This window comes from Ochlerotatus camptorhynchus, unplaced genomic scaffold (assembly GCF_037179485.1).
Source record: "Ochlerotatus camptorhynchus isolate MF236.1 unplaced genomic scaffold, CSIRO-AGI_Acam_v1.1 ptg000222l, whole genome shotgun sequence".
Taxonomy (NCBI): domain Eukaryota; kingdom Metazoa; phylum Arthropoda; class Insecta; order Diptera; family Culicidae; genus Ochlerotatus; species Ochlerotatus camptorhynchus.
In genome coordinates this window covers 600,316-626,874 of record NW_027040712.1, presented here as the reverse complement: position 1 = coordinate 626,874, position 26,559 = coordinate 600,316, and the positions used below count along the sequence as shown (strand labels likewise).

The window sequence follows — 26,559 nt, the reverse complement described above, 5'->3', positions numbered from 1 at the left end:
ATTTCTCGCAAATAAAAACTCACTCCTCCTAATAACAATGCTAGCTGGTACAGGAAACAGTCCTTTACCTATTGGTGTAATTAATTTTCATGAGTGAGCTTTTATTTGCGAGAAATCGACTGCTTATGCCAATGTTTACAAATTCAATTACGCTTCTTTGAAATGTTGGCACTGAAATCATAAATCTATCCAAAAGATGCTCTATGATATGAAGCAACATACTGAAGAAAATGAAATTGTAAGCTATTGTTTACCCCATGTTTGGAATACGGTCTCGGAGGGCTAAAGCCGATCTCCTTCGAAATCATATTTTAGAATGAATGTAGGGACATGAGGGTGAGAAGTCCCTTCCTAACATATTGTTGAACATATAATTTGAATAGAGACGTTCCACCAAAACCCCTTGTTCCCTGAAAGCAATACCACTTATGATCTGGCCATAAGCCTCGTAGGCATGTCTATGGAGAGGGCTGTTTTTTTTTCAAGTTTCACAAAAAATGTCTGTAAATTATGCCCTTCCCTCCCTCAGAAAAAGATTAAATTTAGCCTAAATTCTAACCTTTTTTATCGTTTTCTTCATTGTTGCAGACGACTAAGCACTCGCATAAAGAGGTGCTGAAGTGAGTGTATGCCATACTTGGGAATACGAACCTAAAATTTCGAAGGATATATTATAAATATTAACAGCAAAGCGATTACAGCTTTTCCCTCCGTTACTATTTCCCGTAGAACACTGCAAAATAAAAGTGTTACATCTGTGATAAATTCAACTAAGCAGCATCCCAATGTTCTTGCCCTGGGGGATCTAAACTCCGTCCACGTGAGAAAAAGGTAAGATTTTTTTCTGCTTTGTGATGGTTTGTTGTCGTTTTACAGTTTGTTATTCGTTGAAGGACATTGGTGCTCCATCCCATTGGATTGGTACGATATCAGTTCTTGGCGATTACGAATGCTTTAAAAACGTAAGTTTCGAATAGGTAATGGTGCTTATGAGACAAGCGTAACATTCGCAGTTACATTCATTGCAGATCGTAAAGATGATTAAAAGTAGCAGCAAAAGTCCTTACATCGCGTTGGTCCGATTAAGATCGGATCTAATGATGAGCGGCGCCAACATTCCGACAGTGTTTCACCGCCAACAGAACGGTGATCGATCATTAAAAAATCATGCTACTACTGCTGACACAAGTTCTACTTCCACCACATCAAGCATGGAAGTGGCCATCCCTTATTCGAACAAGTCTGACTATATCTACTTGACACAATCAACGGACAGCGGCCGCAAACGCAGCCTTACGCTGATCACAAGATTTCCATTGAATGACTTCGACGCCACCGAGGCGCTTGTTAGCCATATTACTGAGCTGATGCGAACCAATAATTCTGTGACTATGAAATGTGATTTAAATGCTTACCTGAGTAATGTTAGTATTAGCCGTAATCTAGCACTAGATCAATGTACTACTTTAAGCCGAGTTCCGCAAAGAACGTTCAACGAGTATAAAACTGTCGATGTGTCATCATCATGTCTCCGACACAGCTCGTACACGAAATTTGACGATTTGCTGGCGATGATCGCCAACGAAAAGGAACTGTTGAAACGTGCTGCACTAGACTCTCGAGGAATTTCACAACCACGCTTGCGGCTGTGTGGCGGTGGAGAAGATTCACTCAACAATGGAACCAGTGCCTGGGGAACGCCTCCAGCAACTGCCAACAATACTAGTGCTTGGGGAATGTCAAATCAACAACCAGCACAGGCATGGGGTGGAACACCCGGAAATAGCAACGCGAACAATAACAGTAATAACAATAACAATCAACCACCAACGAGTCAATCGCAACGGCAGCCATCACAATCACAGGATCAGAATGCAAATAAAGCACCACAACAGGTCCCAAATACAGCTGGCAGCAGCGCACCGAACGCATGGAACCGTAATCCGACGCAGCCCACGGGGCTAAATCCGAGCATTGCCAATAATAATCTACAGCTCCAGCAACAGCAACAACAACAGCAGCAGCAGCAGCAACAACAACAACAACAGGTATGAACAATCGAGTCTAAAGGGACATTTGGCATGAAGGACGGACCCTTGGCATAATCTTTAAAAATAGAGCAGTAATAGACAGAATTCCCCACAAACAAGACATAACATTCTACAGGCAGACCCCCTCTACTAATCGCAAATTTGAGTGACAAGCAATTTAGTGCCACTCGTACTGGCTGTAATCGCATATCAGTCCCATATAGATTTTCGTCACTATGCACTTCCTATTGGCATCGACAGAAATAAAAAAGCAACCCAAAATTAAGTTCATTTCACTCATATATTCACTCATCTTCCGTACGATAACCCAAATTTGAGAAAAATGCTTAAAGTATACTTTTTAACCACGGCAAAAAAAAGTAGAAGAGTCTGTCTGGTTGACGTAGGACCGCGTTTGGTCGGTACCAGGGCCGTTTTAATCACTCTTGGGGCCCCGCCCACATAAACGCGAATCATAACTTGACCATACCGAAAATGGTAAAAAATTGTTTATAATCCCTGCTAAACTTTAACTGAAATGGTTATGAAACTTTACATGAACGTTTGTGTGGTAAAGTTTTAACCTTTTTACTTATGGTTTGAGAACTTTAATGGTAATGGTTATGGTAGTCAGTAAGGTCCAATAATGGTTTTATATTATCGGTCGACTTAACGTAGAATATATTGCGAATTGGTCATCAGTAATTTACAGAAAACCTATTCGCGATATATTCCACATAAAGCTGATCGATGTTACAAAACCATCTTATGAACCTTACCGACTACCATAACCATTACCATTAAAGTTTTCAAATCATAAATAATAATACATAAGGTTAAAACTTTATCACACAAACGTTCATGTAAAGTTCCATAACCATTTCAGTTAAAGCTTAGCAGGGATTATAAACAATTTTTAACCATTTTTGGTAAGGTAAACTGGTTCGCTTTTATGCGGGCGGGTCTATTTTTTATTGCGGGGCTCCCATAATTTGATAGCAATTTTCAAATTCTAGCACACCTGAAATAAAAATAGGTGCTTGCGGCAATCCTTTTTCATTTAACACAGGTTAGGAAGCTGCAAATCAGTGTTCAAAAATCTCATGCTGGGATATTTTCTTTTGTTCGAATTATATTTTTTGCCACTAAAATCGCTTGGTTATTATGATGTTTCCTGAAACATGTTGTAAGATCCATACATTTAGTTTTGTAAGCTCCACCTCTTCTTCTTCTTTTTCGCATTTCAAGCTTATTGCGTGCTCTCAACTTAGTTTTCTAAATGCACTTCCACAGTTATTAATTGAGAGCTGTCGATGCCTGGTACCAATGCATGAATTTTTATATTGCGTGGCAAGAACAATGATACTCTATGCCCAGGGAAGTCGACAAAATTTCCAACCTGAAAGACTCCCTCGACTGGACTGGGAATCGAACCCGCCGCCTTACTGACTAGGCTATGAGGCCCCTAAGCTCCACCTCTTCATATATAAATGTATGAGATAATAAAGTAATTACAAATACTTTTTAATCCTTACATAAGTCATTGAACAGTATTTTCAACTTCTTTATGACCAGCTGTGTTGAAATTGTCCTAGAATATGATTTTCCTACCATTGCCTAGACATCATAGGTTTATAATTCATTCGAAATTTTTGATGGATAGGATGTAGCATCCTACCTACCACCTACCATGCCAAGGATCAGTGTTCGAATTTCATGCTTGACTGTTTTTTTAATTATATTTTTGCCACTAAAATTTATTGGTTATTAATTATGATGTTTTCTAAAGCATGCTATAAGACCAGTATTTAAATTTTAGTATATTGTATTGGAGTGATCGACTGTAATGACTAACCTAAGCAAGGCCAAAAGGCAAGCGTGTTTGGTTTTATAAGCTCCGCTTCTTGCGCTTTTTTGGTTGTATTTTGAAGTAATTTAAAGTATGATTGATTCTTTACATAAGTATGTAAACAGTATTTTTAACTTCTTCAAGACAAGCTGTTATGCTTAACTAACTGGTCTAATGTTCTTCTGTAATCTGACAGTATATGTGAGAGATTTCCTTTTCTTTTCATGTTATAAATTGTATGATTTATTGTTTTAAGTTTTCAAAGCTTTATTTTTCTAATTTAATTTAATTTAATCTAATTTAATTTCTAATCAACGATTAATTTCTTGAAACATATGAATTTCTCTGAATTGAGGGCCCTGGTACTATCCCACCCCCACCATCGCCCCTGGTTGGTACAATTATTTTTAAAACTCATATATTTCAAATGGTGGCCGGTTGTGTGAAAAGGGCCGTATCCATGCTTGGCATGCACAGTTGTACACACCAACTGCTCATTTGTTAATAACTTTTCACTCAGATGTTGAAATTTATTTTTCTTTAAAGTAATTGATAGATTAGGCTCATAGTTTACTATAGATATGCGAAGATTAGGTAAAGCTTAACATTTGAATCAACACTAATCAATTTAACACTTAAATTTCGAGATGTGTAGTGAGCATTTCTCACCTCATTTTTACAACGCAAAAACAAATACAGTTTACTACTAGCATTAAAATTTTAATTTTTTTACATATCTATAACAAGCTTACACTCTACTCTATCTACTGCTTCAAAAAGAACTATGTTCCGTCAACTGTGTGCAAAGTTATTAGCAAATGAGCAGTTCGTGACCAAAACTGTGTATGCCAGCATGGCCGTATCAATATTGGAAATGAAATATTGAATATCGAATGGATACCAACCGTAAGAGCAAACCCGTTAAGGAAGGCCACCGTACACATTTTGGGCAATGAATGATTATTGGAACCTGTAATATCATGGTTTGGAAGTGCCATCAGATGTTTTATGATAATATTACTATTATTGATCCCTAAAAATTAAAATGATTTTATTTCGGGCACGTTACCATAAGCATCAATCTGGTAAACTTAAAGTGACATTTCTATCTGTTTGATCAACAAATATATTTTTGAGAGCAGTTTCTATGTTTTTACTACCTTCGACTTGATATTAGTCAGCAGCAAAATGTATAACAACTTTTTGTGTCTAGTACAAAATCATTACAAAAATTACTGGATTAGTGCTGTTTCTTTGTTTTATTTACATAGGCATTTTATTCGGCATGCCAGACTATTTTCGGCAACCCAAATTGCAACACTATTTTCACTGGATTTTCTTACGAAAACACTTCGCTGAATGCATGCAAACGATTCTTTATGCTTTCAGCTTCAATTTGACTATATTTTTACCACTGAGAAAAAGCAATCTAGCAAGGTTTTCTTGAAATGAAACACACGCACTACAAATTGTTGCTGATTTCGAGTTGCCGATAATAGAACAGCAGATTCACATGCAGTTCAAATGGAACGGTTGCCGAAAAAAAACTGATTGCCGACAATACTCGCTCTCACTAGAGAAGATTGGAGCTTTGTAAAAGCGTTTCAAAACAGTTTTTGACAATTCTTTCGACTGAAATTGTTAGAGCAGCTGGCAGCAAAAGATTGTAAACAAACCAATACTGCATATGTGTGCGTTCCTTAGAGAAAAAAGCTATAGAAAGAAGGTTGCTGCTTAGGTTGCCGAAAATACGTAAATTCCCCTACCTAATTTAAATATTTATTTATTTATCAATCTATGTAGACTAGTACAAATAAATATACAAATTTGTTTTTCTTGAGAACATTTAAAAAAAAATATTGTCTGCTATGATTCCGTATGGAGTTAAAATATTGTTTTAGTTTATGCCGAGGCATTGAAAAGTCAATGGTTGGTTTCGCAGTATTGAACCATTATTGGCGTAATTACGGCGGGCTAGTGGGGCTATATTCCCCCCTAGAATTTTAACTTTAATTACTTATTTTCCATACACATCAAACTTGTCCACTAATTGCTAATTAAGAAGTTTGAAAAATAAATTTAGCCCCCCTTATGATTTTTCCTTAGTTACGCCAGATTGACCCATTCCATGAAGCTCTTCATCACGACTTTTCAACTACATTTCTTATTTTCTGTGTTGTTATTACTTTAATGAGGTTTTCTTTAGATAAAGCTTGACAAACATGTTTAAAATTTTCTGAGTAGTATCAATTCATTTTTATTTAACGGAACATTTCCGCTAGAAAAAAGTTAATGTCGATAAAACGTTATTTTTAGGTCGCGTTGTCACGGTACGAAATTTATTACCTCTAGTAGCATTTATTAGTGATCATATTCATAACTATTGATTGAAAAAAATGTAAATAATTGGCATATTATGAAGTTTATTGCAAGTTTTAAACGAAAGGGTAATCACGGATCGAAAATCTGGAATGAATCTATTGTTCATATCGAATTGAAGATGAAAACTCAGTTAGGGGATACTTGATCCCCGAGGATTTGGTCATACTTGATCCCGAAATGTGAGTGATTCACAGTTTGGGTAGATTTGATCCTCAAAAGTTTGAACTAGATCCCAGTATGTGTGTGTGATAATAAATATCGAAATACACGTTATTAAGAGGGTTGTTGAAAATTTAGGGAACTTGCAACTTTTAAAATGCAATTTTTGACATCTTTTAGAAAAAGTACCTTTTAACTCTTTCGTGACCTCAGGACTCTGGAGCACCATGCCTTTTTTGAAATTGTGAGCTATAACTTTCTGATATTACAATCGGTTTTTTTAAAAATATTATAACATTGTCTGTACTAGTTCTTTTATTATCGTTAGAAATCCAGGCTAATATCTCAAGACACTCCAGAGATACTGAAATTGATTATGCCAAAACAATCTGTACGGGAAAGGGTTAAGATTAGTATAATCTCGTTCGAGACTTGAGGATATTTACTAGACTAACATTTGAAAAGGGCGTAATTCAAAAATGACTATATCGAGAAAATCGCTTCCGAATTTTGATGAACTAAAAATTAATCCGTTTGCACGACTTTCCATTTTCTGGATGATTATATAAGCTTGACGTATAGTTAATGGTGAAGTCTATCATCATGCATCACTAATGCCCTGATAATTTCTTACATGTTGTTACCCCCGGTCTTCTTTTTGTTCGTTGTTTACACGTGAAATATCAATCGGATGCATTTCAAATGAATCGCGCGTGACTAGATACTACGGAATCAGTACGCTTGGCATATTAAAACAATATAATTCATTGTTCTGAAATGTTTTTGATGATTTGAAATGATATTTTCTTCTGCTTTTTCGTGTTTATCGAGTAGTTTGTGAACTGTTCTCTCTATATGTGACAAAATATGGTTTGTTTACATTTGGACACTTCCGTCCCTTTCAAATGTTAGTCTAGATTTATAAAGTAACGTAAGGAATTTCACTATAGGGAAAAGGACGGTATCGGCACTTTTTAACCAAATATCGATAGGGGGTGAATGAAGTCCTGAGTGCTGATTTTTTGCATGAAAGAGCATCATATTTCAGTGCATCGTTTTGCCAAAAATGAATACTTTGAGACTAAGACTCGATAATAGATAAAACAATAACCGATGCCGATGCGATTTTCGGGTTGGAAAATTTATCGGTGCACTCTTCTATTGTAGGGATGCCTCGTAGCATCGGCCAGCTCGACTACCTGCATGCCCTAATAAAAAAAAAACACTAAACGAATGATAACCCAAATGATTGAACTATTCCACAAATGGTTTGGATTATACCCAGAACACGTCGTTAAAGAAAATAACCATAACAACCATAACTATGATATCAAAATTTAGCCCCTCCCTATAGCAAAAATCAAAATTTAGCACCTCACGCTCGTTCGAGGGTACTCAAAACGGAGTGGGAATTACTAATTTTTATATCTTCATTTGAAACGTCAACGAATGAGTGGTTTAGATTTATAAATTTGAGTAACATCAACTCAACAAAAAATAAATAAGTATGGATCTCAATTATGAGTTTTCAGCTTGTTTGACTGAAAACATAAATCAAAATGTCGTTTGTGAAAAAGTTATACACACCTAGTTCATCTTTTCGGTGTCTGAAAACAAAAATTTAAAATTTTGAAAGAAAACTTGGAGAAATGGAGCAGATTGCAACCACGGTTGATATGGGAACGTATAGAAAATTTATTAGGTATTTGTTTTTTTCGCAGAAAACATCAAGCTATAAAATTATTTGTATAATTTTTGTATCGACAATGTTAGGGAAAAGCCGGCAAGTTTTTAATTATTTGAAATAATGTTTATTATCAACATTAAGCTCTTCGGTGTTATCTACCAAAATGCGGAGTAATCGTTAATGCATACGTAGAAGAGTTGAAAACTCACTTCAGTATTCTGTATCAGTATCAGTATTCTGGAAAGTACCATCTCGGGATCTTCAAATCATATTTAAATTTCAAGGCAACTCCATACAACGATGTTAAAGCTGTAAACGCTATCAATAATGAAATAAAGTCACTTGATTCTTTTTATTTTAACTGGATGTTTTTCGTTTTTACTTCAAACACAAAAGAGAATAAATAAATTATTTTTACATATTTGCTTATTTTTCACCCATTTTACTACATTTTTGATCTAATGGAAATGAGTATAAATTACTCGAACATAAATATATGCCTGTTTCACTCAAAATTGAGTTCTGACTAAGTTACTCAAATTGGGGTAGATACAGTTTTAATGAAATTGAGTGGATATTCACTCAATTTAGAGTATTCTCGAACGATCTCTCTACAGCTGTCAAATGCTTAAAGCCTGGTACGCAGCTCAAAAGAAAACGGAAAAGTAATTTTTGAGGATTATTCCCAAAAGAAAATTTGACAGCTATAGAGATTATAGCGAGGTCTCGTCAAATTTTAAAATCAACAATTATTAGTGTTTATGTTGTTAAAATGTATCCAAAACATCAGTTTTGCAATAAACGCCAACATTATCTAACGGAATAATTGATCATATCAAGGAAAGTGAAATTACATTCAGAATGCGCCACCTTCACGATCACGATACCAATGTAATCAACTTTTCTTTATCGATTTATTTAGAACTGCGTACTGGGTCAAGAAATGCTAAAGAAAAGTAATTTCTTTAGCATTCCGTGTCCTATCCCGTATAGAAAGTAGAAACGTCATTACTTTTTAGCTGCGTACCAGGCTTTAAGTAGTATCACCGAGCTCCGACTTGCTCCACTGTTGGACTGTAATTGATGGTGGATGTGATTTGGCAGAAGCATTTATAGACGAAGATTTCCACTGCTCTTCCATTCTCTTTACTCTGATGTTATCTGCTAGTTCCGACTATCTGGCAGCAACTGATGGTGGAAACGAAATGGCAGACCCTTTTGTGGACGAAAATTACCGCTGCTCTTCCTCTTCCTCTATTCTGGCGTTATCACCGAGCTCCGATCAGATTGACCATATTGCCAAAATGCGCCGTGGGAGGCTAATTTACGCATGGGCTCGAACATGATGTCCGTGCGAGAGAATATAGAATTTTCCCATCCGTCCGCTCTTCTGATTGATTCAAGAAATGTTCATATTTTGTTTGATAAATTTGTTAATTGTTTAACTATTTTCACTACTTGTACTTTACACCAAAAACTGCTGGATAAGTACTCCGTTGAATGACAAATTGCATGACATACTTCCCATAAATGGTTTTGAGAAATAAGCGTTTGAAAACTTTCTCATTTTCGTTACTTACCTCATTTTCGATTTCATAAGGGGCTGTTAATTAACTACGTGGACAGTTTTTTGGGATTCTTGAAGCTATAGCCTGAATTTTTTACATTTTTTCAAGTTTCTGAATAAAAAAAAATTGACCAATTAACTGTCAATAATTGTTGTTGATTCAAACAAAAACAGAAATCTACATGCTTCTGATCAGTGTTGGGAAAAGATCAAACAATCAAATCTCACCAAAGAGCAAGATCACGCTTGATTTTCATAGACAACAATCAACTATCAAACAAATGCGGTTGATATTGCAAGCTGTGATATCGCAGCTCGGAATATCAAGCTAACCAAGCTAACAAACCTCACCAGCTGCCTGTGGGGAGATTGAGATTCCTGGTTTTTGCTTCACACCCGAACGCAACCGAAACTTCCATAACGGCTGGCAGCAGTCGCTTCGTGTCTGCCATCGGCGAAGATAAAAAGAGATAGCATTATTATACCTTCTCTATATAAGAAAACGAATTACAACGGAACCTTTTTTGTGTCGATTCAACTCTCAGCTTCAACTTTGCACTATCAAAGAGCTTGTAAAATCAATATCAAGCCTTTTATTTTGCTCCAATATCACGCGTGATATTGAGAGCGTATGAGAGAGGATAAATATCAATTTGCTAATGATTATGCCATCACTGCTTCTGATATATATAGATCAATGGCCCCGCCTATATTGCATCACGGTATTGTATGTTTAGATCTGAACAATTTAGGTGGGTTGAAGGTGATTGCTAAAAAGTTCAATGCAAAATTTCAAAAGAATACTCGGCCCCATCAAAGTATAGCCTTGTCTTAATAATTACCGTAAATGTTTAATAAAATTACAATTATTTACCAAAAACCGAATCTAATGCACAAGAATTTCAATCGTACTGATTTGTATTTTCATTTAATTCTAGCAGCAACCACCGCAACAACAACAACAACAACAACAACAACAGCAACAGTTAGCTCTGGGCAATAACGGAACCATTGCAGCGAAAAGTCAACTAGAAGTGCTGAGTAATATGCGTGAGGCATTGTTCAGTCAGGATGGTTGGAGTTGTCAGAATGTAAATCAGGATACAAACTGGGAAGTGCCCGGCTCTCCAGAACCGGGAAAGAGTGATACAAATGCCGCATCAGGCGGTGGAGGCGGAGCAGGAGGAGCAGGAGGCGGAGGAGGAGGAGGTAATGGTCCAAATTCCGCTTCCTCTACCGGATGGAAACCTTGCAATACGAACAACGGAACAGAACTTTGGGAGGCAAATCTGCGCAACGGAGGTCAACCTCAACAGCCACAACAGGTGCAGAAAGCACCATGGGGCCCAGCATCCAACATCGGAGGAACATGGGGCGAAGATGATGATTCGAGTGAAGCAAACGTTTGGAATGGTGGTGCGCCAGCTAATCAACAATCAGCGGCACCGCAAGCTTGGGGTCCGAATAATCCTGCTATGTGGCCGCCGGGAAATACTGGTGGGCCCAATCCGGCTTCAGTGAAGAAGGAAAACGAGTGGGGTGGAGTTGGAGTCATTGGTGGTAATACTGGTACTGCAGCAGCCGTTCCATCTACCGCTTCCGGGTGGGATGCAAGGGGAGGAGCCGCCCCGGCCGTTAATATTCCAGGTCCGATAGGACAAAATACACCGATGGAAGCAGCTCGGGATATTCGTGGAGATCCACGTGGCATTTCTGGCCGTCTAAATGGCAACGTCGGAATGTGGGATCAAGCTAATGTTCCAAACCTTCCTGCTGTTGCAAAAATTGCTCAGGGCCCTCTTCCTACAGCTGCCGGTGGCACTAATACCCAGTGGAATACACCTGTTCCTAACAAATTGCCAGGAACGTGGGACGATGTTTCCTCACCAATGAACACAAGACCATCGTTAGATGATGGTCAGGGAGGACTTTGGAATCAGGGTCCCTTGGCACGCCAAAATTCCAACGTATCCAATTGGAAAGATATGTCTGACAATGTACCACGTAATTCTGGGTCACGTGCTCCTGCTGGGAATATGCTCCTTGGTGGGCCTGTAGCTCGAGGCATGCGGTTGGGTGGAATGAACCCCGGAATGAAGCCAGACAGCAATATGTGGGGTCAAAATCAGGGACTGCCGATGAACAACGGTTCATGGGATGAAGGCAGTGGTGGTGGTGGTGGTGCTGGTGGCGGCGGCGGCGGCGGCGGCGGCGGGGGTGGTTGGGATGACAAAAATTTGGGCGCCAGTGGCCCTTGGAATGACTTTGGCCAGAATAATCTCTGGAACAAGGGAAAACAAGGTATCGGATGGCCTGACCCTAACGATATGATTGGCGGTGGTGGTGGTGCCGGAGGAGACTGGAACATGAACAAACCACCGAATAAGCTAAGTCCGGCTGACTTTATACGAAACAGTAAGCAGTACCGAATGCTTTGCGAAAATGGTTTCAAGAAGGATGATGTTGAGTGCGCTCTTCGTAACACCAATATGAATTTCGACGAATCATTGGACATATTGCAACGTCACAGTGCAGCAAGTGGGCTGGGTGGTGGCGACTGGAGGCGCCCGGACGATCATCCAGGCAGTGGTTTTGATCCTCCCTTTTCCAACCGATTCTCAGCGGGCCATGGATCGGGAATGCCATTTTCTCAGGTTTGTTTCGTCGGAATGTGATGGGCACAATTATTGGTTTAATCCTTTCATTCTCTTCCCCAGAGTCAGAATTTGCTGAATAATCTACCGGGAGTCGGTGGCGCTAATCCCAATCTGGCAGCATTGAATAATATTAAGTACCTGTCGCAAGGCCCGGTAGCACCTCATTCGTCGTACTCGCAAGGGCCAAACCCGTTGGCTGCAGTCGCCGCCGCAGGCAATCCACAAAACACCCAAGCACAACCCTCGACCCAACAGCTAAGGATGCTCGTTCAGCAGATACAGATGGCCGTACATGCCGGCTTTCTCAACCATCAGATATTGAATCAACCGCTCGCTCCGACTACTTTGCTGCTGCTAAACCAGCTGCTCAGTCAGATACGAGTAAGTAACCTAGCGGATAAATGTCTTCTAACCTTTCAGTATTCCACGATAAAATAAATTAAATCTACTGACTTTGAAACTCGCTCAACGTGAAACTCAACATGTTTCATGAAATTTAATATCCATGTCCAATAGGCCAAAACTTGAAGAATATTGTGGAAAACATCATGTTTCATGAAATGCCATCAAGGTGAAAATAACAAACTGTTGTATTTTGTGAGTGCTCGTGTTACAAAAGTTGGCGCGAGTACTGAGCAATTAATTTATTCTACAAGCTCGAGATTATGGGTATTAGGTACATCAAATCCCCCCACCCCCCCGAACGCTCCGAACGAGATTTTGCCTTCTTTTGATTGCTGCTCGTTTGTTTTTTTAGTTTTAGGGATAAGGGCGTTCGCGGCAGAGCATTTCTAGCTCAAATCGTTAAAAAAAATGTCAATTTTGTCTCGACCCCTTCTGATTTGAATGAAACATTGCTCACGTGTTCGCTGCTACTAATGGTTGCATTTTTCATTTAAATATGATTTTTTTCCTCCAGAGTAACTTTTGAAAAGGGCGTATAAAAAAATGGATTATTTTTTTTTCAAAAAATCATAACTTGAAAATTATTGATCTGATCAAAATGGAATATGAGAAAAAGTTTTAGGTAGTTAAATTATCTTTGCGAAAAAAAATACACTGAAAGAAAAACTTAGTAAATTATTATTTAAAAAACGTAAAACGATGATTATCTCAAAACACCCCCCCTTCGATCTTCATAATTTTTTTTTTCAAGAAAATTTATGGAATACCCTTAAATTTTGTGAAAAGTGTATGCTGGTAACTTCCTTAAAAAGAAATCTATAATTTTTTAAATTTTTGTTGATTTTTACAAGTTGATGAAAATGCATATTTTTTTGAAAAATAATAATTTATTTGGATTCTACGCATAATTTTCAATAACTTTGCATTTAAAAACTTTTTTCCTAAGTCCAGCCGTTCTCAAGTTAATGCGAATTAAAAAAAATATAATTATAACAATTTTCAACATTTTAGGCCATTTTCAAATGTTCGTCGAGATGTCTAGCAACGAGATTTTATTTCATGATTGTATATTAAAAAACAAACAATTCATTCTCAGATATGGTAGCTGTCAGACTTACCCGTTTCTATCTAGAGGCAGCGGAAGAGAAGCACGTTGATGTGGTCAAATGAAAGATTTGTTGAGATAAAAAACAGTATATATTTATTATTTTATTTTACAACTCATATTATTTGAATACATTGAATAATTTGGGTGTATCGTTTGAATTAGAGAATATTTTTACTGCAATTTGGTTGTTTGAAACTGGAATATAGCAATGATATTTTCGAGTTCCAGGAATTGGTTTCACTTTCTTAAAAATTGGATCAAATTCCGTGTCAGCCTTTTTGTATTCTTCCGTAGAAACATAACAAAATGACATTTTTGTTTGAAGATCTTCTTTACGACTATTTGCCCAGTTGTTTAGGGTTCGTTATAGGGTGCTCGTGTTGCTTAGCTAAACTTGCTCTGGTTGCCATTCTCTTAAGGGTACCGCCAATCGCATCACAAGGACCTTTGCCGTGTGAAGTTGCAAAAAAATGCCATTCAATTTCTACATCTACATCTACATCTGACATAAAAATACACTTTTGGACTGTTATTTGCAACTTTAAAAATTCTAATAATTTTGAGATACACAACTGAACTGCTACGTGTCATGCTTTGAAATTGATTTAGGTAGAGGTTTACAACACTTGAAATTGTTATCCATCGTAAAAAACTACTTGCTTTTTAACTTGAAACGCTAAGAGAGATGAACTGAATGGAACAGGTGAAGATCGTCCCAATATATATATATATATGTAGCAGAATAATTACAATGTTGACATTATACCTATCTTCATTAGGTACAATTGATTATAGCAAACTTTTTTAGGTGTGAGTGTAAGAAGCCTCCACGGAGTGCTTTTTTTATGTAGTTGTGATATCGCGGGATGAGCTCTTAAGGCACAATATGGTTTACGTCAGAGAAGTACCTAGATAATTTACCTCAATTACAGGTTTAATAACATATTTGTTTACCTGTTTATGTTTTGAGCCTCTGTTATGACATACACAATTCTATCCAGGTAAACAACTAATAGAGGACAGAAAAAAGGCACATGAGTGGGTTTGTTGATTATTTGGGTATATTTGAGAGTATTTACTTATAAACTTGTTTCTTTTCCGCTGCGTCTAAATAGAAACGGGTAAGTCTGACAGCTACCATATTTGAGAATGAATTGTCTGTTTTTAAATATATATTCATGGAAAAACATCTCGTTGCTGGACATCACGACTAACATTTGAAAATGGCCCAAAATGTAGAAAATTATCATAATTATTTTTTTTAAATTGCATTAACTTGAGAACAGCTGGACTTAGGAAAAAAGTTTCTTTATACAAAGTTTTTGAAAATTATGCGTAAAATCCAAATAAATTACTATTTTACTAAAAAATATGCAATTCCACCAACTTGTAAAAACCAACAAAAATTTCAAAAATTATAAATTTTTTTTTAAGAAAATTACCAGCATACACTCTTTACCAAATATTAGGGCATTTTTTCAGTTTTCTTGAAAAAAAAAATTATGAAGATCGAAGGGGGGGTGTTTTGAGATAATCATCATTTTACGTTTTTTAAATACTAATTTACTAAGTTTTTCTTTCAGTGTATTTTTTTCCGCAAAGATAATTTAACTACCTAAAAATTTTTCTCATATGCCATTTTGATCAGATCAACAATTTTCAAGTTACGATTTTTTGAAAAAAAAAATAATCAATTTTTTTATACGCCCTTTTCAAAAGTTACTCTGGAGAAAAAAATCTAATTTAAATGAAAAATTCAACCATTAGTAGCAGCGAACACGTGAGAAATGTTTCATTCAAATCGGAAACACTCATGACCAACCGGTTTGCGTTTTGGGCTGGAAATGCTCGGCAACGACATTTGTTTATTGTTTATTGAAAAATTCAACTGACAATTACTGTCTAAATGAATAAAACTTAAACTAAATAGTTACGGTCAACGGTACGGAAAAGGCCAAGTAGCCGATGACGAAACACGTCAGCTGATACATTGAAGTCGAACATATAAAAAAAGTTGTTGAATTGCCGGCTGATTGCTCGAATTGGCTCGTGTTGTGTATAATTCCGGCTCCGTGGTTCCAAAAACAGAAAGTCGCGTTGACGAAGAGACCTCTCAGGGGCATACATATTTAGCTGTGACAGCAGTGTTGGGCAGTCAATGTCACCTGTAAGCAGCATTCCAGCGAACATAGCTTGAGCGACCGTCCGTCTCACCTCTAAAGGCTCGATTCCCAGGAGACGGCAACGCTCCTCGTACGGTGGCAAGTTCGTTGGGTCACGCCAGTTGAGGAAACGAAGAGCATATCTCATAAACTTGCGTTGAACGGATTCAATTCTAGTGATCCAGCTAGCATGGAAAGGGCACCAAACAACTGAACTTGACTCCAATAAGGATCGCACAAGCGAGCAGTAAAGTGACCTGAGACATAGCGGGTCACGAAACTCGTCGGCAATTTTGAAAATAAACCCCAATTGTCGATTAGCTCTGGAGATGATGTCATTGTAGTGGATTCTGAAAGTGAGTGTGCAGTCCAAGGTAACGCCGAGATCCTTTATGTGCTCTACACGAGCGAGACAGCGTCCGTAGAGAACATAGTCAAACATGATTGGTTCGATTTTTCGGTGATAGGAAATAATGTTACATTTTTCTATGCTTAGACTCATCAAATTTCTTGAGCACCAGTCAATAAAAATACCTAACATATTCTGGAGATCCCAGCAGTCCGAGAGGCTTTTAATAATTTTGTAGATTTTCGTATCGTCTGCATAGAAAACGCGGCATCCTGATGGTATCAGCAAGGCGACATCGTTTAAAAAGATCGAAAATAGTAGCGGTCCTAGGTTACTGCCTTGCGGGACTCCCGAGTTGTTTGAGAAAACATCCGATTCCGACGCGCCAATCTTGACATGTACATAGCGATTCACCAAGTAAGATCTGAACCAATCCACAGCAGTTGGCATTGAGGCATGTAGGTAGCACAATCTAAAATGACTATGACATCAACCCGATATTAGTTTTGTTCACCTTTCATGCGGGATGCCTAATTCTGCGCACTATCTTTCGTAAGTTTCCTATTCTGCGCAGTTTTGTTCCTAATTCTGCGCACCTAAAAAATATCAATAAATGTTTGAAACATGTTGTTTATTTCGAGTACACAACAAAAGAAGCATTAAATAATTTCTACGATATATTTGATAATTCGGTCTTCGGCCTGATTAGTCAAACCGGATCACCTTCTCAGGTGATTTCGTTCCGAGCTGAAATCAATACCAGCTTCAATTGTCCCACAAAGTGTACCTCTTAGAAACTCCTGTACTACGGTTAAAAAAAAATATTTCCACGTAAAAGTTACGTGATTTGGTTGATGGTTTTCACAGTGGTTTTAAGTACCAATTAATTCGAAGCCCTGCAATACTCAGCTTTCTATGTTGTGAATCATAATCTCCTAATATTCAAATATCTTTCATTTATTGTCTAATTTCGAACATACAAATCAAAGGTGAAGTGATGTAAACACTATCTGCATATGATGTAGTTTGAATTACAATCGATAAAAGACCTTAAATGTCACATTATAATTTTGAAAGTCGTTTAAATTACTACACGTGTGCCCTTGTGTTTTTTCAGCAAATGCAGCACATTCAAAACAACCTCGCTAGAAGTGGTGGTGCAACTGGGGTCAGCACCGTGCAGCTAACAATGCAAATTAACAAACACAAGGCACAGATCACTACGCTTCAACAGCAAATAGCAGCACAGCAAGCAATTTACGTTAAGCAACAACAGCATCCACAACAACAACATCAGCCTAGTGGTCCCCACCAGCAGCCCGGTCCCGGTCTCGGTGGAGCTGACTTCTTACGCCAACAGGATCTGGTATCGCTACAAAGCAACTTCGCCGATATGGCTCTGGGAAAAGACCCAGTGACCCTCAGTGGTGGGTTCCCTGCTAATGCCGCAGCAGCAGCAGCTGCCGCGGCCGCTGCTGCCGTCAATAGTAGTGCTGGCGGTGGAACTGTGAACGCTGGAATTGCTGCCGGTACCGCTGGTGTTACTAGTCAACAGTCTCGACTGAACCAGTGGAAACTGCCATCGCTCGATAAGGAAAGCGGTGCCGGTGGTGCTAATGATCTCACCGATTTTTCCCGTGCTCCGGGCACGACTGCAAAATCGACATTATCTACTACGAGTTCCAACATGGGCTCTCTAGGTCTGCAAGAAGGGTAAGTTGCTGATAAATCTTACATTGTTGCGTTCTCCCATGTCTTAAATTTGGTCCATATTTCAGAACGTGGTCCTCAGGACGCTCCCACATGGCAGACGGTTGGCCTGATCAGAATTCCGCAACCAGTGATTCGGAACCCAAGGACTGGAATTCGCCACAGGATAATGCGGGCTTTTCCGACCTTGTACCGGAATTTGAACCAGGCAAACCGTGGAAGGTAAAGGTGATCGCATTGCGTTTTCGGAACGCGTTTTCCATTTACCCTTGTAGGACAGAGTATTACATAGCTTACTTTATCTTCCTGAACCAGGGTGCACAGATGAAAATTGATGAAGATCCCAGTATTACGCCGGGTAGTGTAGCTCGAAGCCCATTGTCGATTGCAACGGCCAAGGAGGCAGATTTGTTCGGTGCAGGAGGTAAAACTTCGCCAACAGATTCGATGGGTCTAGCGTCTTCCACCTGGGGTTTCAATCCATCACACCCATCTGGAGGAGCTGCTGGCAAGATGGTTGGCAGTGCTGGTAAAAATCCTTGGCCGGAAAACATCACATCCACTACCACTAGCAGTAGTTCTGATCTCTGGGGAACACCGGTGGGAAAGACTACGCGTGGTCCACCACCGGGTCTGGGTGCTAATAAAAATGTGTCATCCGCTGCTAATGGCTGGACCGGTAGCAGTGGTGCTCAACGCTCTGGGTCAGGCAACAATTGGTCAAGCGGAGCTGGATGGGGATCTCCGTGGCTTCTGTTGAAAAATCTCACTTCACAGGTAAGCGATCGGCACTCAATAAGACTATCGTGTATAGATCTAAAAGCATTCTACTTTTCCTGACTACAGATTGATGGTGCCACACTTCGAACACTCTGCATGCAGCATGGGCCATTGCAAAGTCTGCAGCTCTACGCCAACCATGGTTTGGCACTGATCAAATACTCTACACGCGAGGAAGCAAGCAAGGCTCAACAGGCACTCAACAACTGTCCACTCGGTAGCAGTACCATCGGTGCGGAATGTCCCAGCGATGCCGAGGTACAGGCCTATTTGCAACAGCTGGGAGCGCCAGCTGGAAACATTACTAGCAGCGCAATGGTTGCACCACCTAACAGCAGTGGGGGCGTAACCAGCGTAGCGCAATCCTGGCGCCAAGCTCCAAGAACTAGCAGTAAGTCTTGCGTGCTAGAAACGAAAATCGATCGAATTTGGTTCTAATGCTATCGTACTTTAATTTATTGCTTTACAGGCTCAGACACTTGGGGCTCCGGGTGGCCACCGTCGAACACGGGAACTAACAGTATCCTGTGGGCGCCGCTAGAGGGAGCCACCGAACGAAGCACACCTTCCAATTTGAACTCATTTTTGCCAGAAAGTCTACTCGGAACCGAGCTGAACTAGACGAACCCTCTCCCACACAGTATGGTCTCGAGCACTATTAAGGCGTTGAAAGTCTGTTATTAACTTACTTATTCTTTTTTCTACAAGGTTGTGTTTTTTTACATATGTTTTAAAGTATGTATATTTATTGTTTTCTTTTTTGATGAAATAAAATTAAACAGGAACTATCGTCCCGACAAGTTGCTGAATTTCATTTTCGAACACTTTTTTTTTATCAATTAATTAAGAAAAAAAAACATAAACCAGTCATTGTGTCTGTACGGACGCTATCTGTAATATTAATGAAATGCTAAAACGAACATAAATGCAATTCACAATGGTGATTCTCAGTGTTTTATGATGAACTGTTACTGATTAGAGGAAATAAAAAAACAAGGAAACGCATACATAGATCTGTTACTTTCGAGTCGCGACAATACATCTAAGGTGGGGCAGTTTAAACGGGGAAGAAAGCGCATTTTGTCGACTACTGAAGAGAAGACCGATTGCAACATCATTTTTATAAAAGAAAATGTTTTAACCTTCTTAGCTGAAAAATAAACAATATGAAAGCATACAATTTGCAGTGGATAAACAAAATGAGACATAAATCTAGTATTACTGAAATAAGAAAAAAATAGCTGTCTAAGTCAGTTTTTTTTAGATTTTAAGACAAGTAGTGGTAATGCAAACCAGAGATATAGAAATTTGAGGTATATGAGAAAATTTAAACTATATTTATTAATTTTAATATACATCAAGGCGAGAACATTAAATTTACTGTATATGAAGAATATACATAAATGTTATTATTGAATTATTTTTGAAATTATTTAGACATCTGAATAAACGAGTATGAGTAAAAAAAAAAAACCGGACGTCTTCCTATTTCATCTAGTAAAAGTAATGAACGATTTGGAATCGAAATGGGCAAGATCAATCTTTTAGGTTCGATTAATCGGTTTTCAGCTGAATCGATCCTGTTCATTCGTTTTTTTTTTGTTTCGATTTATCCATTTATAACCATTTAACCTACAACCTACCTTTAAAATTGAAATGGGCGATAGTTGTCTTACTTGTAAAATTTGTAAAGGTAAATTGTTGTATTTGAAATTTGTGACATGAGATATTGTCTTAAAAACAATATTCAACACTCGCCGATTCTCGCATATCCGTCCCAAATTATAAAATTATAATAAATATTATTCATAACTTTTGAGTTAACATCATGTATGGTGCTTATTTTTATCGAACTAAAAATTACACTGAATGACAATTTGACAAAATGGATTATACGACTTTCCTCGAAATACGGTTGCCCAAATGAACTATAATAAAAAAACTTTTTTATTAACTCAATTGAGCAGATCATGAAATAAAATAAGTTGCCAATACATCCACAAAATCAGTCGTAAAGGAAAAATTACAATAGTCTATTAAAATATTTGCAATGAGAATGAAGAAAGACCCGTGATTTTCAGAAGGGGAAATTTGTTTGTTGAGTAAATTTTCTCATCTTTGTATATAGCTCGTTTTTTAACGGACTGCTAAATACAAATTTAATTTTGGTTAGGAAGGTGTAAAACGCTAGTGCTTCCGTATGCTTTAAACGATTAATTCTTGGTTGGGGGCTGTTCATAAACTACGTGGACAGTTTTTTGGTATTCTTGACCCCCCCTCCCCCTGCGTAGACAATTGTCCATGCAAAATTTTTTAAATTTGTATGGCCGTGGATAATTGTCACAGTTTATGAACAGCCCCTTGTTAATAGAACTTCCATGATGAAATCGGCTGCTTCATGCAGACTGAGGAATTCTGATTATAGTATCAGCGTTGTTCTGTATGCAGACGAACTGCGAGGGCTTATTATAAACTTCTCACCAATAAAATAGTGATCTTCTAGTAAAAATGTTACATAACATTTTATTAAAATTTTATTTTATTTTTGCATATTATTTTTAGTCAATTAGCATACGATACAAGAGATTTAATATTCGATTTCGCGAGGAGCTCGGATAACTTTTGCTTACTGAGTAGAAGATCGTGGGTTTATTCCTACCCAACTATCCAACACTGTAGCATCTATGGAGGCGTCGGTGAGTCGCTGGCCTTCTGTTAAGTAGATGTTACATCAACATTATCCTTCCTTTCCCCGTAACGGAGAAGATGGGCGTGGCCAGCAATGGTAATTGTCATGCTTTTCCTATTATGAATTCTGATTGGAGAGCTGTTCATTCCCAAATAGTTTTCATCAAGCAATTTAGAATAAGAAAGTTAAAGTACACTCAAAAAATAAATCACATTTCCAATGGAAAATATCCATAAGAATTTCATAAACTTTCATGTGATCTCATAATTGGGAATCGAACTACAAAATCACATGAACCTTATGTGTCCAATGAAATTTATGTGATTTATCACATAGAATTCATGTGATCATATAAATGTTATGTGAATTTCAGATAAAAATCATTAATTTTGTTATTGGAAAAATATCATATGCGTTCCCAATGGAAACTATATGAAAACTTTTTTCGGTGTAGATACATGACAGTTGCCAGTATGCAACCTACACGGTAACCAGCGTAAACACATTACTCATAAAATGTGTAAACTGCGTTTACACATTTATGTGTAAACCCATCAAACGTCAATAGATGTGTACACAGCAAAAAAAAATGTAATATCGATCAATGTAATTCAAGCTGATGCATGAAATAATGATGTAATAGCAAAAAGCAGATACAATATTACATCAATGGATGTAATTTTGTTCGCAAAATCGATGTACATCGTACAACGTTATATTACACAACCGATGGATTGACCTGGTTGCAGCAGTTTGGATGTAATATTCAACAACTTTTTTTTCTGTGTATTCTTTACACATTTTTCAAGAACGGTTTTTACTGCAGAATGTGTAAAAAGTAATCATTCAAAGAATTTAAATATGATAAGGACACATGGTTTTTTATTAATATCGGAGTTTTCTTATTTGTGTCAAGGATTAAATAAAAATAGATCGGATTCAATAATATTTTATTAAAAAAATCGCAGCCAGACACCGGACAATGAAAACCTTAATGTTTATTTTTCCTTTCTAGGACTTAGCTATAAAAATAATATAAATTACTTACCCTCTAGCTTGTCCACCGTTGCTCTGTTACAGTTTGGACCGTAGTTTCTTATTTTTTTCTGTTAAAATTGCTGAAAGTTTTTCGCTTTGGCAAATGTCGTGCATCAACGAAGGAGGATGTGGCAAAATTTGAAGTTTTTTTTTACCCATTAATGAGTATACAAATACACATTTTTTTAATGGTACTACATTCTTAAAATGTGTATTTTTTTACACATTTTAAGATCTCCAAATTTACACATTTTTTGACAGCTGCATATAAATATAAAAAAATGTGTATTTTTTTACTCTTTTATGTGTTTACGCTGGTTACCGTGTACGAATTTCTCCGTTACAAATGCAACGCATAGCAGTATTGGTATCTTTGTTGTGTGAGCATATTAGTTGATAAAGGGGGAATATTGACCAGCCAAATTCAAGAACACAGAATTATAGTGTTGTCTATAAAAAATCGTTACTTGTATGTTAACTGCCGCTGAAGAAAAATAAATGAAAACAGCGCAACAAACAATAATTCATAGTCACAAATAAGCTAAAGGCCCAAACACAATGACAGCGGAAGCGGAACGGCAGCAGCAGCGGAAAAGCCCGATCTGAGTAAGCCTACTTGTCGGATTGAAAACTAGCTAGAATCAAATCGACTTCGGTTAAAGGGTGTCCACGATGAAATTGCCACACACAAAATTGATTCGCAAAATTCGAGTTTTCATCCGATTGCCATCAAATTTTCAGGGATTGAGAAATAACTATTAAACTTCATTTTACCATTTTACTCGTATTTTATTTACAGTCCATACGCAAATGCCCGCACCTTGGCCTTAACCCCGGCCATAAGATTCTGCACAACCTGTGAATCAACCGTTTTTTGCATGTAAACCCATACTTTCTCCAGTTCCTCGACTGTCTTCACTACCTTAGGTCGTTTAAGAAGGTGCTGCTTCATAATCGCCCAGTACTTCTCGATGGGGCGGAGCTCCGGAGTGTTGGGAGGGTTGAACATTTTCGGCACGAAATTGACCTTATTGTCCGCATACCACTTCAGCACGTCCTTGGAGTAGTGGCATGAGGCCAAATCCGGCCAGAAGATTGTTGGGACGTTGTGGGCCTTCAGGAGAGGAAGCAGCCGCTTCTGGAGGCACTCTTTTATGTACACCTGTCCGTTCATCGTGTCCTGGGTCACGAAAGGTGCACTCCGCTTCCCGCACGTGCAGATGGCTTGCCAAACCAGGAATTTCTTCGCAAATTTGGACATCTTCTGAGTGCGGACATGCTCCGGAACGCTGAACTTATCCTTGGCCGTGAAAAACAGGTTGCCGGGGATCTGTTTGAAGTCGGCCTTCACATATGTTTCGTCGTCCATGATGCAGCATTCAACTTTCGTCAGCATGTTGAGGTACAACTTCCTGGCACGGGTTTTGGCGGACTTGTTCTGCTTCTCGTCGCGATTAGGGGCCTTTTGTACCTTGAACGTTCGAAGCCCAGCCTTAGTTTTGGCCTTCTGGACAAAACTTCGGCTTAGGTGCAGCTTCTTAGCCACATCCCTAACGGAGGCGTTCGGATTTCGGTTGAAGGCCCCAACTACGCGGTTGTGATTTTTGGTGTTGTACGGAATACTTTTTCCTTCACTTCTGGGCTTCCGATCGGTGGTCAACCGATCCTCGAACCGCTAATCACTCGCGACACCGTGGAATTCGCGATTCCCAACGTTTTAGCGATGGAACGATGCGAGAGATCCTTGTTCTCGTTCCCATTTCCACGAGTTTTGATCACAGGACTTTAAAACTTGCAGGATGTAAATAATGCACTATGAACTAAATCCACCCAAATTTTCATTAAATTCTACCCAACGGTTAAAAAGTTAGAGCAATTTCATAGTGTGGCAATTTCATCGTGGACACCCTTTAGGCATCTTGATGTTATTTGTGACAACTGTCAAACTTTCCGTTTCCGTCCACATTGCGTTTGGGCCTTTAATAAATGCCGTATTACAGTGTACAATGCTGAAAAAAAACGGGTTGTCGGATTATATGCTGAAAAAAGCTCATTGAGATCGATAGATGCACCTATATTCCGCTGTTTGCGATCGATTAATTTACTTATTAAAAGCTTTCTAAGCGTTGGTTCTTTTTCGCCCCCGTATTGTCACCTCTTCTCTTAGCGTTAAATGCAAGAATGACAGCTGTAAAAAATCGAATACTTCATCATTTCTCTATAGTGATGGAGTAATACGACATGCACAAAACTAAAGATACGGGATATACTACAATATATCAAATTATTGGTCGCAGTGGTGTTAGGTCCCGAACAGAGGAAAATTAAAAGTCATGAATTCGAAAGAACTAGTAGTTCAGCTTATCGTGATTTTGACGTAGGACGTAGGATTTCTATACACTTTGTGAAAACCGAAAATGGAACATGCAACAAATTAAGAAAGATTTTGAACGTTAATAACTCAGCTGCGCCTCGTCCAATTTCAATAATTTTATCACCAATCGATCAGAAATATGGCTACGCATCGATAACAATACAACTGGTAAATGCCCAGCATTGTCCAAAAGCGTCGAATTAACTAACAAATCCACCAATTACCTACATGCATATGCTGCTTCCCCAGCACAGTCGTCAGAAAGTAGTAAGTAGACGAAACAAGTCGAAGTGGCATTCGCCTCCGAAATTTTCAGGGCCACCAAGCTTATTACAGTAAAGAGTAGGAATAGAATTCATCTGCCTGTTTGTCCATATTCAGAAACAACGACCACACAAAATGCTCATGTAATCAAACTGGAAGCAGGGGTACAAATTATTTTGATCAACCTTGATCAACTTTGAATCGCCACGGCTGGATATTTTCGATGGAAGAAGCAACAATCTAGCATCTAATTCGACGAAGACGGCAGGAAACATTTGTGAAGCCGAGTTATTTACGAAAAAGAGTGTCGATGAAGAGAATCGATCAATGTAGATAGGACCTATTGAAAAGTGACGCGAGATTTGTTTTCCGTACTGAGCTCCAATGCTACCGACGCCATCAGAGAGGCAGCTCCCACACCTGGACCCTACCAATCGACCCATCAACTCAACCGGGGACCAACGGCTTTACTTCCCGAAGGAAGGCGTGATCAGAGATGTTATGCCTTAGAACATGCCGGTGGCGCCGACTGAGATTGGACCCAGGCCTGCTGGCGTGAAAGGTAATCACGCTAACCACCGGTGCCGATATCTTTCAAGGTGATACCACGGCGAATGAGAACGACCCAAATTTGAGTTTAGTTATCTCAGAAATAAGAAATAAAGTGCAGGAACTCAGCGATGAGTAAATTTGCCTCATGTTTCCCAGGTTTTTCCAGGATTTCCAAGGAAAAAATTCCGAATTTGAGAAAAGTAAAGATTGGATTCACTCAGTCTATTGGTACTACTCCGAGACTGAATAAAATTTTCGTCAATTTCTTCATTTTCTGGCAGATTTTTTAGGTTTTCCACAGGAAACCATGAGACAAATTTACTGATCGCTGAGCTCCTGCACTTTTGGCGATTATGAGTGAACTAAACTCAAATTTGGGTCGTTCTCATTCGCCGTGCACGCAAAAGGAAAAGAGTCAGTGTCGCTACTTGATAGCAAATTACTCATAATGGGAGGAGTCTTTGTAGCTTTTATACCATTTGGTTGCACATCATTCTGCTTTAACCTGAAAAGATATGCTGTATGGCATTAGCTCATTTTCGCTTCGGACGGCGTGGTGAACAGCAATAGCAGCAGTAGAAAGGTGGTGGCTAGTCCACTCCTTCACACCTAACAAGCAACAATTGATTGGTCGTGGCAAAGGAGGAAAAGGTCTGGTAAAGGAGGCGCCAAGCGTCATCGCAAAGTTCTTCGAGATAACCGCCATCGGTCGTCTGGCTCGCCGTGGTGGCGTCAAACGTATCTCGGGTCTGATCTACGAGGTGTGCTGAAGGTGTTCCTGGAAAATGAGGTCCGTA

General features: G+C 38.6%; 2 protein-coding genes across 6 annotated transcripts in view; one reads left to right on the top strand and one right to left on the bottom strand.

The window, feature by feature from the left end:
• Nucleotides 1-26,559, bottom strand: part of Mlc-c (Myosin light chain cytoplasmic) — a 379,873-nt gene that overhangs the window by 209,263 nt on the left and 144,051 nt on the right. The gene's annotated exons all lie outside the window — the stretch shown is intronic.
• LOC135703849 (protein Gawky-like) lies at nt 1,038-19,978 on the top strand. 5 transcript variants are annotated; one of them, XM_065225192.1, is made up of 8 exons: nt 1,038-2,048; nt 10,661-12,328; nt 12,392-12,712; nt 17,473-18,068; nt 18,134-18,287; nt 18,381-18,842; nt 18,912-19,236; nt 19,315-19,978. In XM_065225192.1, the coding sequence occupies exons 1-8, from the start codon at nt 1,038-1,040 to the stop codon at nt 19,464-19,466; spliced, it is 4,689 nt and encodes a 1,562-aa protein (XP_065081264.1). In that variant the 3' UTR covers nt 19,467-19,978. The 5 variants fall into 5 exon arrangements, with proteins under 5 accessions (XP_065081264.1, XP_065081263.1, XP_065081261.1 ...); XM_065225191.1 differs by having other exon boundaries at nt 18,134-18,293; XM_065225189.1 differs by having other exon boundaries at nt 10,616-12,328; nt 18,134-18,293.

What these genes read in the sequence shown, in the direction of transcription:
- LOC135703849 (XM_065225188.1), top strand. Translation starts at nt 1,038, where the DNA reads ATGATTAAAAGTAGCAGCAAAAGTCCTTACATCGCGTTGGTCCGATTA. An exon ending in CGGGAATGCCATTTTCTCAG is followed by an intron (nt 12,329 to 12,391) that starts GTTTGTTTCGTC and finishes TCTCTTCCCCAG; the next exon opens with AGTCAGAATTTGCTGAATAA. An exon ending in TGAAAAATCTCACTTCACAG is followed by an intron (nt 18,843 to 18,911) that starts GTAAGCGATCGG and finishes TCCTGACTACAG; the next exon opens with ATTGATGGTGCCACACTTCG.